Consider the following 15,571-nt stretch of genomic DNA (forward strand, 5'->3'; position numbering starts at 1 on the left):
AGTTTTAATTATTGATTATAGTATATAAATTCTATAATAACAAATATATAATATACATATACATAAACTAATATAAATTTTTAATTTTTTTAACAGTTTGGGGGTAAGAAGCAATACGATCCAAAAACAGAATTGTTACCACTACAGCGAAAGTGGATCGAACAATTGATGGCGGTGATTCACGGTGACGATTGAGGTTGAAAGGTCCAAGAATTTTTCTTCATTATGTAATTTTTATAGATTAACTTGTAGTTAGATTTATTAACTTATTAATATTTTTAACTAATTTTACATTAGTGTTTGTGTAATATTTAATTACTTTTATGAAATTAAATTATGTATTTTACCCAAATTTAAATAATATTTAATTTACATTTTAAAAAATAAATATGTAATTTAAATTAAATAAATAATATATAAATTAATAAATATATAATTAAAATTATATAATTAAATTAAAAAAAATAAAAAAACTGAAATTCGCGTACCTATGGCGTCGGTTGCTACGCCACATATGGCGTCGGTTATTGGCTAGGAACCGACGCCATAGGGGTACCTATGGCGTCGGTTCCTAGCCAATAACCGACACCATAGGGGTACATATGGCGTCGGTTCATATAAACCCTTTAGCGTCGCCCTGATCAGCGTCGGTAGCGAATTTTGCAAAAACCGACGCTGAAAGAGCTTAAAAACTGTCTCTAAAAGGGATTTTTGTAGTAGTGACACCACTCTACTATATATGATTTTCTTATTAGAGTATGTTTTATTTACGGTATGGGGTTATAGCCTTGTCTTGTGGATCGGTGGTGCTAATTCATTTGGCTCATGTCGCTTTCGCTTAGCCAGTATGGCTCCCTATATCTATAGCCAGATCTAGAGGTTCCTCATATTGTTATTGGCTCTATGTCATGGGATTCGATAATTCATTAGATCATTCTAGTCATGGTTGGTCGTGCTATTTTCTTTTATTCTTGTTAGAATAATAGAGTTGCTATTGCCCAAAATTTTTGGGATTGATAGGTTTGATTTTGTCATTAGTTCATTTGGCCGTTGAAAAGTTAGTATTTTTTACACTTTTAATTTGATGTTTCATAGTTGATATTTTAGTTGTCTTTTTGTTGAAGATGTTATTAGGGTTTCTTTTTTATTTTTATTGTAAACGGTTTGATTAAGCTATCATTGTTGAGTTCGCTCTATGAGCAATATCGTTATGTAATAATTTTTATCCAATTTACCTATTAATTATTGAATATTTCTTTTTCTTTAAAAAATATATAAATAAGTATAACATTCAAAAACAATGCATCGTTAATAGAAGGAAAAAAAAAATCAAATTTCTCTTACTAAATAATCTACAAATATAAGTTGACAATATCTCAAATCTCAAGTAAGATCAGTGAGATAAATCAATTCATTTTGAGATCCAAGACATCTAAATTAAGGTCAATACCTATTGGTTCCCGACGTACACTTTTACACAGTATATATATGAGAACAAGAATCATTACCAACAAAATCAACTAATTTGCTTACTTAATATAAATATATTTGGTCTCGCCACTGTAAAATAAAAAGTAGTGATCTCCATTCATTTAGTAATACGATACAAAATTCCCATTCAAATTGTTTGCTCTCGTCACGTAAGTTTTTTCCTGCATAACCAAAATGACCCCAAAAGTTATAAACGAACAAATGAGTATTAAAGCAAATGTTAAATGTTCTTTGTGTGGGATCTAATAAGGAATCAATTAAATTCATGTGAATTAATTTTATTTATTTAGAAGAAAAATTACCTGTAAATGAATGTTATAGAAGACCCTTCCTCCAAATGACTCAAAAGAAGAAGCGTTTAGTACCGAAAAGCCATCTTCCTCCAGATCAACCAGAATATTGGACAATGGAGTTTGTTGAGCCTTAAATGAGGAAATTTGTAGTACTATTTCTCTATCATTAAGCCTATTGGCTGAAACATTACACAAAGATCTCCAACCTGATGAAGAGCTTTTCTTATGGCTTTCTTCATAAATATGCTCCACTCTCCTTGAAATTCTCAATAAAAGATGTTCCTTTTTCTGAATTAGTCCTTTCACTTGGTTTTGAAGCTCAGGTATGTACTTTATGGTTCTTGAAATTGTGGATGGATTACTTAGTTTTTTCTGAATCAGCATAATTAAGAGTAACTCATTATTAAAAATAATAATACTATGCAGACAGCTATTAGCTATAATGGTAAGTTGGGAGTCAACTTCTGTCCCTTTAATTTAATAAATTAGGTCCTATCTAGCTAGCAACCGATATTATTAATTTATGCACATACAAATAGAAATAATTGGGTACATCTCTATCTAAAAACTCAATTAACTATTTTAGCATTTTGACCACTTGTTTAAAACTTTTCACTAAGTTGTCTAGAGTATATGAAGTTTTTTTGTAAATTATTATATAAAATTCATGAAATACGATTCACTTTCAAAATTAATGCGTTAATAAAACTATATTTAATTTAACATAAGAATAAACAAGGAAATTTTAAAATAATATATATACCATTTGGTCAGCTGCCGGAAGAAGAGAGCGAAGAGAGGAATAAAGAGAGTTGATTTTCTTCCTACGGTCACGTTCACTAGCATTGTGACATAGCTTCTTAATGACCGTGGGATCATCACCGGTGACAGCTGTTGTGGACGGTGGAGATTGATTGAGCTCTGCTGTCTTCTCTTGTTGTTGTTGGTGGAGAAGAGATTGAATGTCGATATTATTGTGATCATAAAAGGAGAATGAATCTGCAAAGTGATCAACGGCTCTGCTATGATCTTCAAATAAAGCCATTGGATTAACGGCTGAGACTGAAGAAGCTCGCAATGCTAACATTATGATACAACTATATATAGTCTAAGACTAATTAGTATTATCAGTACTGTATTTGAGAAGATTGATTAATTTTATGGGGCAACTTAATACTTTCTTTTGCGTAGAGATGTTTGTATGTTGTGCTTGAGTAGTATAGTATAAATATTGAAATATATATACACACACAACAGTTACAGAATCACCTTCAGCTGTCACCTTCTACCTGAACATTTTCTAATAATTAGTAATATAGATATCCATTTAAATAATTAGGATTAGAATACTCCAATTTATATATATATTTATATTCTCCATACTCGTGGAGATTTTTTTGTTTGGCAAATTTACATACTCGTGGAGATGGTGACACATTTGAATATAAAAAAGGATATTGTGTATTTAGTAAGCGCATAATAAATTATTTTAATTAAACAGTACTGATCTTTATTTATTTTGCAGCAATAATCACTTTTAAATTTATTTGATTAGCAATATAAACTTCTACTACTCCGCGTATACGTAAGAGAGGTAGATGAATTTCCTACAAAAAAAATAAAAAATAAAAGTTTTCGAGTTTATTTTTATTTTTATAATGTATTATTAATTGTATCTTATAAACACACAATATATATTATATATATTCTTTAACAAAAATATTAACTAATTAAATTAATGATTTTGAAGAAATTAATGGACGAGAGTAGGTCTATTTCATTATAAAGAATTTTATATTGATCAAATTAATTAGAAGGCTAACCCCTTGAATTTTTAAATCATGCATGTCCCTTGAATTTTTTTTTCTGTTAAAATCTCTCTTGAACTATTGACATTATTAGAATTAATTAGGACTTTTTTCTAATTTCATTCAATTTTACTAATTCGGTAATTGTCTATGTACTAAATTATGCTCTCCAGACTTTGATATCTATCAAATCACGTTCTTTAAACTTTGATATGTACTCAATTATATTCCTTGAATTTTGATTCATATTAGATTTTATTTACTAACATTAAACAAAAATCCTTAAATCAACAATCTTACTAATTCAGAGGAATTTTTAACGGTCTTAAAAGTTTAAAGGATATGATTTGGTACATATAAAAGTTTAACGGTTAAAAATCCTAATTAAGATTAGAATATCAAAAGTAAACTAAGAATATAATTCCCCATAATTTGGGTACATTTTTTTTTTGTCCAATGAATACATTACAAACCTTTAATTTTAAATTTTAATTGATCTTTCCTACTACAAAAAGTATTATTTCCATCAGTCTCATTAAATTAATTTCTTCGAGGACTGTCGCTAATAAAAGTAAGTGAGTGTTTACAACCGTTGACTATATTTGAATATTCTTGACAGTTTAAAACAGCTACCAAATTAAAACGGGACACTTTTAAAAGGGAATATATAGGCGACAGTTATAAAATATTGGCTATACTATACCCGACGGTTTAAAACTATCGACTATAGTATAGCCGACATTTTATACTCGTCGTCTATTTCTTATTCTCGTGCTATATGAAACTCAAAAAATCTCAAATTTGATATTTAATTCTTTCTAGTCTTGGTCTCTCTGATTCCTCTCTCTCATTCTTCTCTTTCTCCCTTGTTAATTCCATTTTTAGCATATTTAATTGACAAAAATATTTTATTATTCTTTGTATATTTTGGCTGGCATATATTGATATGGTTTCCCTATTTGTGTAAATCTAAACTTGGAAGGAAATGTTGACTAGCTTTCCTATTTATGGAAATTGAGGTAAAAATGGTAAGTTTTGATTACACATTGATTCTTTGCTAACCAGCTGTTATTCTGATCTTGTGTTTAGTTTCCCATTTTCTAAGATCAGGTTTCTTGAAGAGAAAACCGGAGCTAGACTTTCATTTTCTATAAAAGGAAAGTTGTAGTTACTGCCCACGATTCTGTAGGTACAGAAACGGAAATTCCTGGACTGATTGAAGAATTATTTTAGGGAAGTTTCTAGTGGGTTGAGGTCTTGTTCAGACCGAATGTAAGCTGTCTATGAGATGTATATTCATTATAAATACATCCTATAGCTGCTAGGTTTTGTTATCTCTTTCATACACTTAGAACTATATTCATATCTTAAGGAAAGAGTGTCTTTGTTATGTTAACTCTTTTATTCACTTTCATATCATAAGAAAAGAGTGTCTTTGATTTGTAGAGAAGAGTTGTTCTACTCTTACTCTGTTTATTTGTTGTTTGTATTGTCTTGAGTCTGTATTCAAGTCTACAACGAAGAAGAACATCAGTGCACCTTCGGGAGAAGGTATTTACAAGCTTTCGGGAGATTGCTTTTGAAGTCTTGCATCGGGATGATACAAGCACACAACCTTCGGGAGATGGTTGTATAGGCTTTCGGGAGATAGCCTTTAAGCCTTGAATCGGGAGGATTCAAGCACTCTTCAAGGTGATCGAAGGGAGTTCGAGCTCTTGGAGTTTTATCAAGATTCGGTTAGTAGGTGGAATACATCAAGCTTGCGGCATACAATAAGAGGGAGTCTATTTATGCATAAGTCAATTATTTTGTATTTTTGATACCGATCTAATGAATCTTATCTCTGGGCGTGGCTCCGTGGACTAGTAACAATCTGAAAGGATTGTTGAAACCACGTACAAAAATCTTGTATGTTTTTACTTTTATGCACTGTTTGTTTTTCTGGGTTTCTCTGGAGTTACGGAGTTGCATTCTGTAACTACAGAAAACTGTTTTCAGTACCAGTTTTATTATTCCGCATTTAATTAATCATTTAATTAAATAATCAAACTGGGAATATTAAAATACGAAATTTCATCCCTCTTAGGCGAACCAATAGCAAAGCTCCACTGCCCCCGACGACTTGAACCACCATCGAAGCTCACCGTCCCTGACGACTCGAACCACCACCACCATCTCTATGCTCTCTCTCTCTTGGCTTTCTCGCCTCATCAACAACCACCCCACCTCCTCTGTCTTTCTTTTTTCTCTTTCTCTCTCTTGGCACCATTTCTCCATCACGTGATGTCTCTCTCTCCATCCGTCGTTGTTGCAAGGTTTCTCTCTCTCACCGCCTCCCCGTTCTTGTTGGTGGGCGACAGTCCAAGAATGACAACTCTAGCTGTGGCGCGGTCTCTCTATCATCGTCTATCCTTTCTCTCCAAATCTTTAATTTGTGTATTATTTAAATATATATTGTGTAATGTCTAATAATTATAGTGTAATATATATAGGATCCCTATATATAGTTAGATAAATATATATTGTGTTTAATATTTGTGTAATATTGTAAGTTATGTTTATATTGTGTAATATTGAGATTTGTGGTTTATTATGATTTTGATTGTGGCTCAGGTTTGTAAGGGTTTAGATTTAGATTTTTTTTTTTTTTTTGTGTGTGTGTGGGGTTTAAAATTGTCGGCAATAGTAGCTCACTATAGCTGATGGTTAAAACCATTAAGTGTCTATTCCTGACTATTTAAATAGTACCTGTTATTGTTGACGGTTTTAAACAGTCTGAAATAGGCATAGCCAACTATTTTCGACCGATGCATAATTTCTAGGATTAATTGCATCAACAGACTAAAATTTAAAATTAATTGTCATAATATTGTTGGTCAATTAATTGGCATATATACCGTTACACGCGTACCGGTAAAAAATGTTTATTTTTTCTTACACCTGACACTGACGCACACACTTCTCTAGAGTTTTTTTCTTTTTTCTTTTGACATTTTATTTTTCTCTCTCCATTCTCTCCATGCATTAGTAATAATGAGTCTGACCATTCTCTCTAAATATATGATATGACATATCATTATAATAGCATATATATATAATTATACTTTTATTTTGTCATATCATTTAATTTTATTTTTCCACACATATAATAAAATATTTAATATTTATTAAAAAAATTCTTTTAATTTTATTTTTTAATTTAAAAAGTAAATATATATTAAATAACTTCATATTATTAAAAAGTATTTTTTTTTATATTTTATTAATAAATAAATAAATAATATTTAAATTTAAATAAAATTTAATATATCAAACAACTTAAATTATTAAAAAAAAATATATTTTTTATTTTTATATTAGACATTACAAGATTAAATAAAAAAAATATTTTTATAAAATTATTTTAATAGGTTTATAAAATAATTTGTAAATAAATTGAATAGTATCTGAAACATCTTATAAGTTACATTAAAAAAAAAGTAACCTCAAGGTATCTTAGACAATAAAATAACATAATATATCCTAAAAATATAAAAAAGAAACAGAAACGTTTCTTTTAATATTAGTTGTCTTTTTTTAGGGACAAAAAAATATATGTTTCTCACATATTAAAATGATTATTTTATTATTTATATATGTGTAAAATTCTGAAATAAATTTTTTAATAAAAAAGTAACCAATTAATATCTTATTCATATCAAAAGCAACTAAATAGTTGCTTTTTCAAAACTCCCAAAAAGCGAAAATTTCTAGAAACGAGATTTTTCCAGTTTTTTCCATTTTCGGTAATTGTTTTGAATTTTGGTATGTATGCTGACGTGGCACAACGGTATTCGTATAAATAATTTTCTTAGAGGTATTTTTATAAATAAAATCAATTTTAAGTATAATATTAAAAAAAAACTCTAATTTCTATCTAATTTTGTGATGGTATAAAGTGAACGATAATATTATACCACTGACTATTTTTAACCGTCGGAAAATCTTTTAGTATTAAAAGTTTAGATATATAAAAAAAATCAAAGTTTTCTTACACTGTATTGACTACAACACTTGCTAGACTACTGAAGATTTTTTTTTCAATAAAGAGTCGAAGTCTTATGTTAATTTAATGATCAAAGTAATTGCTCTTAATAAATGTCAAAACCGTGTTGTGTGTATAGCAAAACATAATTGTTTAAAATATTTATAGCAAAGCACATACACTTTTAACAATTTTTTTTTTGGTAGGGTCATACTTTTGGTCTAATATTGATAGAAGCGTCTTTGTTTTAAATATTTAAAAAAAAAAATTATAATTTAAATTTGTTAATATGATAAATGAATATCTTTATATATTAAAAGTGCCTATGTAACGGCAATTCTTGGTTTAACAATTCTTGGTTTAACGATTCTTTTTTTATTTAGCCTTACACGATTAACTTAACAGACTGTTAACTTTAAACGTTAACAAATAAATAAACCCAATAATTAAACCCAAAAAATTAAATCATCTTTTTTTAAATTAAAAAAATATCTTACCCACATATCTCTCTAACAACCTTTTTGAAATTTTTTTACACTGCTAAATTCAAATTTTAAAAAATAAACCCAATAATTAAACCATAAAATTAAATAATATTTACGATTAACTTACATATCTCTCTAACAAACTACAATTTTTGAAATTTTTTATTTATTCAAACTTTACGGCCCATTACAAAGTTACAAAGGTCGGTATCAAAATATTGAATTAGTCAACTTGAGTTTTGTCTCATTGTTAATTATCTTAGTTAAGCAAAAGAAAGAGTCTCATTCTCATTAATGGTTTATTTTTGGTTCGGTTATATTCAAAATTACGTACCGTAAGTTATTTCGCAAGCAATCACAAAAAGTATCTCCTCATAATTGTATCAGATATACAGTCAAAATCCTGGTAAGTCGATCATCATCAATTCAATCAAAATATATAATTTACATACCAATACAAAATTTGACATTTAATTTAGCTATATATATTGATTTCATATTGCGATACCAATATTCTGATTCTTCTTTCTTCTCTCTCTCAATCTCTCATATATATCGATCTGAGGCAGTCATTTCTTAAATTTCTATTAAATATACATATGTATGTGTTTATTTATGTAACTATTTGATTCGACCAATGCTAGCTCCTTTTTATTTCTTGTCTTCTTCTATGTATCATATATTTTAATTGACTTCTCAGATGATAATGATTTTCACACTAATAATAATATTGTCATATTCAACCTGGAATCGCCAAGTTTACATACAGAGGGTTGTAGAGCGTTTAAAATGGTTTTCAAAAATATCATTAATAAATCTATTCAAGACGATGGTTTGGTAAGCTATATTTTATAATTATTTTATTTTATTTCTTTTCTAATATGAGAATAATGATGTAAGATGGGTGTGCATAGCATGACCTGGTTCTATCAGGGAAGAAGTTATTGTCACAAACAAAACTGGCTGAAGAAGACGCTGAGAGGAATGTGAAGAAGAACATCAGGAGGGAAAAACACTTGGTAAAATGACCTTTGTGTACATTACATTTGTATCTGTTTTTGTTTTGTGTTATTAATCTACATGTCTAATTTTATAGATGAGAGAAAAGGGACATGTGATACCAGCAAATTATTTGGATGCACTTGAAAAGTTTTAATTGGTGTTACAAAAGGAGGTAGTGGTTTCTTACTATATATATAGATATATGCAGTAGTTCTCACTGTAAAGATTTATTACGTTGTTTCTCTTACTATTTATGTATTGTATTGGTGGTGTTTTAGCGTCATGCTGTTTAACTCATGCTTTTAAAATTTAGGGTTGTATTTGGCTAAACAAATTTGGTTAGTGTATTATCATTGCTGCTACATAGTTTATTATTTTTAGCTTTATAATGTTAAATTTCTTTTTGTGTACTTTCCAGAGCTTCTAATAGTCTTCAATGAGTTATATATTGGTATAATTAGACTTGAAGTAAATTTTAATATTGTTGTTTGGTGGATCTCTATTTTGTTATTATTTTAGCTAGAACTCTTTTTAAATTAAGTGTGTTTATTATGTGCAATACTTTCTATTATTAGCTAAGAGAAAAGAAAATAATAGAACATATTGATGAAATATTATAATTATATATGTGTTACTTATTTTATATTATATTACAACATAAGTTTTTGAAAAACATTCAAAATTATTTTTATAAAAACATCATCAATTTGTTAAAACTGTCCCTGAAATTATTAACAAAAGAAAATGAACAATTCAATTATAAGCACACCGAAAAAAATGAAAGTGTGAACTACGAACACTATTTGACCATAAAAACTAAAAAAACATATATTATTATGTCCTCATTTAATATTCTTAAACTTTAGGAATTATTTTTCTCAAATTTTTAAATTTTTAAACAATATTTTTCTTTATTTTTTTGAAAATTTATAAATTGTTTTCTAACTTTATAAAATTTTAACATTATTGTTTTTGATACATCTTGCTAATATTTCATGTCTAATTTGCTTCTCTTAAAACTTTATATAGCATTTTTATTTAATTTTCTTTTTAAAATAATTTTATGTTTTTAGTATTGCTTATTTAATAACATTCATAAATTAAAATATAACTAATTATATAACTAAAATACAAATTATGTAAAAAATAATTAAATATATAACTAAGTATACGTATATTGTACGTAACATTTATCTAGTATATATATATATACTGTAGTAATATAACAAATAACAAAGTTCTTTTTTTGGTAAAATTATGAATAATTTTATGATATTCAAAATAGACTTTAAAATAACTCTTACGTGCATCTATAAATATATATATATATATATATATATAATTAAACAAGTTTCAAAAGTATCAGTTTTCAGCTTTTTCTCATATGTGGATTACAATCCAAATTATATATATATCTGTAAAAGACGATAAACAATGCAGTTATTTAAGATCTAAATTAATTTTTTTTTAATAAATTTTAAATAATTTATAATGTGAAAAATATAAAAAGAAAATGATATAAATAAGTCGGTTTTATAACACATTTGTTTCAAAACATGTTTTCAACACTAAAAATTATTGAGAATTTCATAAAAATGTAAATAGGAGGTCTTAAATGATTCAATATATATTTTCATAAAAAAAAATATAATTTCTTCTCTTGTATTGAAATAGAGACATTAAAAAAATTAATTATAATTTTTTCACGTGCGAAAATATCAAAATAGAGATGCTCCTACGGGGAAAAGACGTACACTAGCCCATACCAATATCATAGATAAATCACTTGAGCTACTTTCAAATGGCTATAAGAACGTGTATTTGAGGTCTTAGGTTCAAAATTCATGTTATGCATTATAATATATAAATGCTTAAACAAAAAAAAAAATACCATAAATATGTGTCCTATATTTACATAAATCACAATATTAAATTTAATAAGTTCAAAAAGAGCTCCTACTTTTGGGGGGAAATTTGCTTTAAGGGGATTAAGGGTGAACCGGATTTTATCTAAATTCTCAAGCCTACAATTACATCAATTGATCATCATGATAGATGTTAATTTTCTATATGTCAATAATCTTAAATGTTTTTCTTATATAATATATATTTGAGAAAATAGAGTGTTGTAAGGTTATGTGTATTGTGCTAACCTGACCTATATTTATTGTGTTTTTTAAAAAATAGGTCGTATCATACCGTGCCATAGAAAAATATAGGTGATCATGTCGTGATGTACCAATATTTTTAAAGAGTATGTTCAGTACGACCCGTAGGCCTGGTATTTTCATACATTGGATTATTAGAATATTTCTAATTAAGGAAATAAAATAATATTATTGATTCTGATAAATGAATATTTTATATTCATTGAATCTGGACAGAATCAATTACGTAATATTCTATATATGGTCAGATTTCTATATTCATTACCTGATTTGATTTCCTGAATTAATTGTCAAAATATTCTGACAATTAATGTGGCACGTATATGCGATGGAGTATCTCACCTATAAATATAGGGTCTTGGTCCCCGAGCTCCTCACTCATTCTGTTCATAACAGCAAATTCCATCTAAAGAGAGTTGAGAGAGCGAGGAAGCCCGATTACCCACATCAACCAGTTTCCTTTGCAGATCAAAGCTTATGTGGGTTTGAAGCTCAAGAATCAATGGCTGGAGGTATTTCGATCCTTAAATTATAGTGCATATATGATTTATTAATTCCGCACTTTATACTTAATCATGTATGTTTCAGTTTATACATATAAAAGTCTAACAGTTGGTATCAGAGCGGATTATATATCTCTGCCTTGATTTAGTTTGAGTTTAATATATATATACGTATATACGGTGTTCATATATATATATATATTATATATTCGTTTTCGGGTTCATATATACATTCATATATTAATATAGATTGTTCTAATGCATGAAAACTCATTTTGAAAACAAAGAAATCTCAAAAAAAAAAAAAATCGGACCCGAAATTTTTGGTGATTTTAAAGTCTTTGTTTTACGTGTTTTCGATGCATGAAATCTATATGAATGGCTTAATTTTTTCATTTAGATTATTTTGGAATTGATTTCATGAATTTTGGTCGTCGGTGTCGTTTTTCAAGGCAGTGCATTTTTCCAAAAAAAAAAAAAAAGGAAATATTCCGAATTTTTTATAAATTTTTTATTTATTTGGAATATTAATTAGTTTCCTATTTTGTGTTAATTTAGTCCATAAATTGTATTTAGTCAATTTTCTATTTTTGTTTAATACATATATTTAGTATAAATTGAAAATAGAAATTTGTTTAAATTTGGTAATTAATTACATGATTTATTTAGGCATGTAATAATTGTGCAATTTGTATAATTGTGCATCTAATTATTTATTACCAAATTTATGTAATTTATTGTTTAAATTAATAAAATTTGAAAAATCTGCCATTAAGTACATTCTTTAATTTTGCATTTAATTCATTTCATATAATTAATTGTACTAATTTGTATATTTACATTATTTATACAAATTAATTATTAGTGCAAATATTTAAGATATTATATGGTCATAAATGCATAATTAATTATATATTATGGAATTAAGGATTTAATTTCTTATCATACAATAATTGTATTAATTTGTATTTATTTGGCAAATTTATGTTTAATGCAATTAATTTAGATTTGTATGATTTAAATGCTATACATAAATTCCTTTTATAGTGCTAGATATATTTAGAAATATTCAAACATTAAGATAGGTTGAGTATTTTATATAGCACATTAAGTTTCATAAAACTTCATAAAATTATTCATAAAATATTCATAAAACTTCCTAAAATGAATAAAATATGAATAAAATGTAAGTAATTTTGTGGTTTGACATAAGAAAACATGAATTTGGGACAAATGCTCATATCTAGAACGGTTTTTAATGATCTTCGGACGACCACACTAGGAGCATTAATCTCAGTGATTGTCTATTATGTTAATAACGAAATTACTTTTAGGTAGAGCCCAATACCTAATGTCAAAGTGAAAATATAATTTTATATAATTAGGGAGTAGCCACAGCATCTTTATTTGTATAAAATTATATATTAATTAAAATTCACCTTAAAGGGCATAACTTGTAATTAATTATATAGGTATAATAATTTTACCCCACAGGGATATTATTATATTTGTATAATTAATTAGGATAATATGTTAAATTAAATTCTCCTAATTTACCCCACAGGGAGTTATGGGAATTTAATTTAATAGTGTTATCACAAATTTAATTAAAGATAGATAATAAATCTTCATTTTCCAAAACTAATTGTTTAATTAAATCTATCATAAAGTTCATCTAATTTTATTAAATTTAAAATTTAGCCCACAGGCAATTTTGAATTTAGTAAAATTTTAATCTTCAGTTTATACTTTGGTGTTTAGTGAACCACATAATTTTAAATAATTAGGGAGTAGCCACAGCATCCTTAATTATATAAAATTATATACATTAAGTGGATCAAGATCACATAATGGACATGAATTATGTGAACATAATAATCTTACCCTACAGGGATTTTATTATATTTACATAATTAATATGTTAAATTAAATTCTCTTAATTTATCCCACGGGAAATTATGTAGATTTAATTTAATAATTTTATCATAAAGTATAAAATTTTGAAACATTTATAAATAATTAAGTGTTTCATACCTTTCATTAAGATAGAAATATTAAACTTTAAGTTTTTCATAAATTGTGTAAATCTATCATAATCTACATCTAAATTTAATCTTATTAAATTAAAAATTTAGCCCACAGGCAATTTTTGTTTAATAAGATTTCATATTTAAGCATGTTTATTCATTGGTAAAAACATGATTCATTTAAACCTCAAAACTATATATGTAATTTTATTACATCACTATTCATAAATTTCTTCCATACAAGTAGAAATTTCCAAAAATTTATTCTGATAACTTAATCTAAAATGTACAGTTTTTACTGTATAATTAAGAAAAATAAATCACACTTAATTATCACCAATAAATTTTAATTTATTGTGTATGAATTCATTCTAATATAGTTAATGTGATTATTAACACATAGTGGATTATTTTAGATTGTTATTCCACATTCATAATTTCTTGCAAGGTTTACAAATAAACCTAAGAAAGTCAGTAACTGTGAGCAAATCTTATCCACAGACAAGATAAGTTCTCACATTTAGAAGTTTAAGGAACAAGCAATATAGTAGTGGCTTTGTTTTAAAATTGGCAAAGATCTTTATGTTCCAAGATTCTATTGAAACTTGATTTAGACACATTTAGAGGTCTTTACTACAAATGATGTCACTCATAAAGATATGCAAGTTCAATCTGACAATAAGAAATGTGTTATTAATAAGAATTCTTCTACATTATAGCACCAAAAATTATGGAACATATCTCCATAAATAGAATAAATGTTAGTAAATGGTGGGGATCTTCATTACACTTGATTTTACTAACTTTATTTAAAACTTGTGTGAATTTTATTAAGAATATGTATTCCAACAAGTCAAAATCGGTGCACATTAGAATTCTATCATATTAGAAATCATACAAGTCAATTAATTTTGAAGACATGGACTCAAATTTTGCATCTTATTTTTAACGATTACTCACATAAATTATTTTTCTACAAAAGTATAGATTTATATGTTTCAAAGACATTTAAATCTTAAGTAGAGAAATAGTGCATTTTGCATATTAAGATAGTGAGATCAAAAATAAAATGGAGAATACTACATTAAAATTCGTGAGTATGGATAAACTCCTAGTCTATTTGCAAAGTTTCTTTAAAAGCATGGGTTCATTGCCCGATACATATGCTTGGTACACCCAAATTATAGTGTGTAACAGATTTAAGAAACTAAGCATTTTTTGGACATGGGGTGGAGCCTACATAGCAAACTCCAATCTTTCCTAAATCTTTGTCTATTGATACTCAACAATGGGGTGTACATATCGAATCGTGTTCTAACCAAAGTTGTTTCTCAAACATATTTTGAGTTGTGATAAGGTTGAAAACCGACTTGATGACATGTACACATTTTATAAATACCCATATATAGTTAGAGTACAATTGTCGAAGAAAAGATCTGGGCCCTAAACCATAAATGAGCATATTTCATTTGAACAGCTATAAGGTTTAAGGGTTACATATTTTATTATCCATCTCACAACACTAGAATCGTGGAATTAAGAATTGACTTGATCAGTGGGAGTGATCAATCTAGGAACCTAGTTTCCGAGAAAGATCATTCATATTTTCTCAAACTTCCACCTCAAGTGTTAGATTAATTATGATTCACAACAACCATTAAGATTACTGGTTATTGAGAATTCATAACTAATCATTAATAATATACAAGTCATTGGTAAAATTCTAATAAGTTATGTTATTTAGTAATTGCTTACAATTTCTAAAATAAC

At 27.1% G+C, this 15,571-nt stretch overlaps 1 protein-coding gene and 1 long non-coding RNA gene across 2 annotated transcripts; one reads left to right on the forward strand and one right to left on the reverse strand.

The window, feature by feature from the left end:
• Positions 1–1,312: 1,312 nt before the first annotated feature.
• LOC115701209 (transcription factor ORG2-like) lies at positions 1,313–2,911 on the reverse strand. The gene is made up of 3 exons (XM_030628940.2): positions 2,548–2,911; positions 1,794–2,156; positions 1,313–1,652 (listed from the first exon to the last, which is right to left on the reverse strand). Exons 1-3 carry the CDS (start codon positions 2,869–2,871, stop codon positions 1,593–1,595), a joined length of 747 nt encoding a protein of 248 aa, XP_030484800.2. The 5' UTR covers positions 2,872–2,911; the 3' UTR covers positions 1,313–1,592.
• Positions 2,912–8,284: 5,373 nt separating this feature from the next.
• Positions 8,285–11,555, forward strand: LOC133030209 (uncharacterized). Its single transcript, XR_009684078.1, has 3 exons — positions 8,285–9,120; positions 9,198–9,275; positions 11,291–11,555. It is a non-coding gene; the product is annotated as an uncharacterized LOC133030209 (long non-coding RNA).
• The last annotated feature ends 4,016 nt before the right edge of the window (positions 11,556–15,571 follow it).

The sequence above is a fragment of the Cannabis sativa genome, chromosome 8 (assembly GCF_029168945.1).
Source record: "Cannabis sativa cultivar Pink pepper isolate KNU-18-1 chromosome 8, ASM2916894v1, whole genome shotgun sequence".
In the NCBI taxonomy this organism is placed as follows: Eukaryota; Viridiplantae; Streptophyta; class Magnoliopsida; order Rosales; family Cannabaceae; genus Cannabis; species Cannabis sativa.

Excerpts from the sequence above, each read along its gene's own strand:
- LOC115701209 (XM_030628940.2), bottom strand. The coding sequence starts at position 2,871 with ATGTTAGCATTGCGAGCTTCTTCAGTCTCAGCCGTTAATCCAATGGCT. Across the intron at positions 2,157-2,547 it reads TTCCGGCAGCTGACCAAATG|AAAAAACTAAGTAATCCATC; the intron begins GTATATATATTA and ends ATGCTGATTCAG. Across the intron at positions 1,653-1,793 it reads TCTATAACATTCATTTACAG|GAAAAAACTTACGTGACGAG; the intron begins GTAATTTTTCTT and ends TTGGTTATGCAG.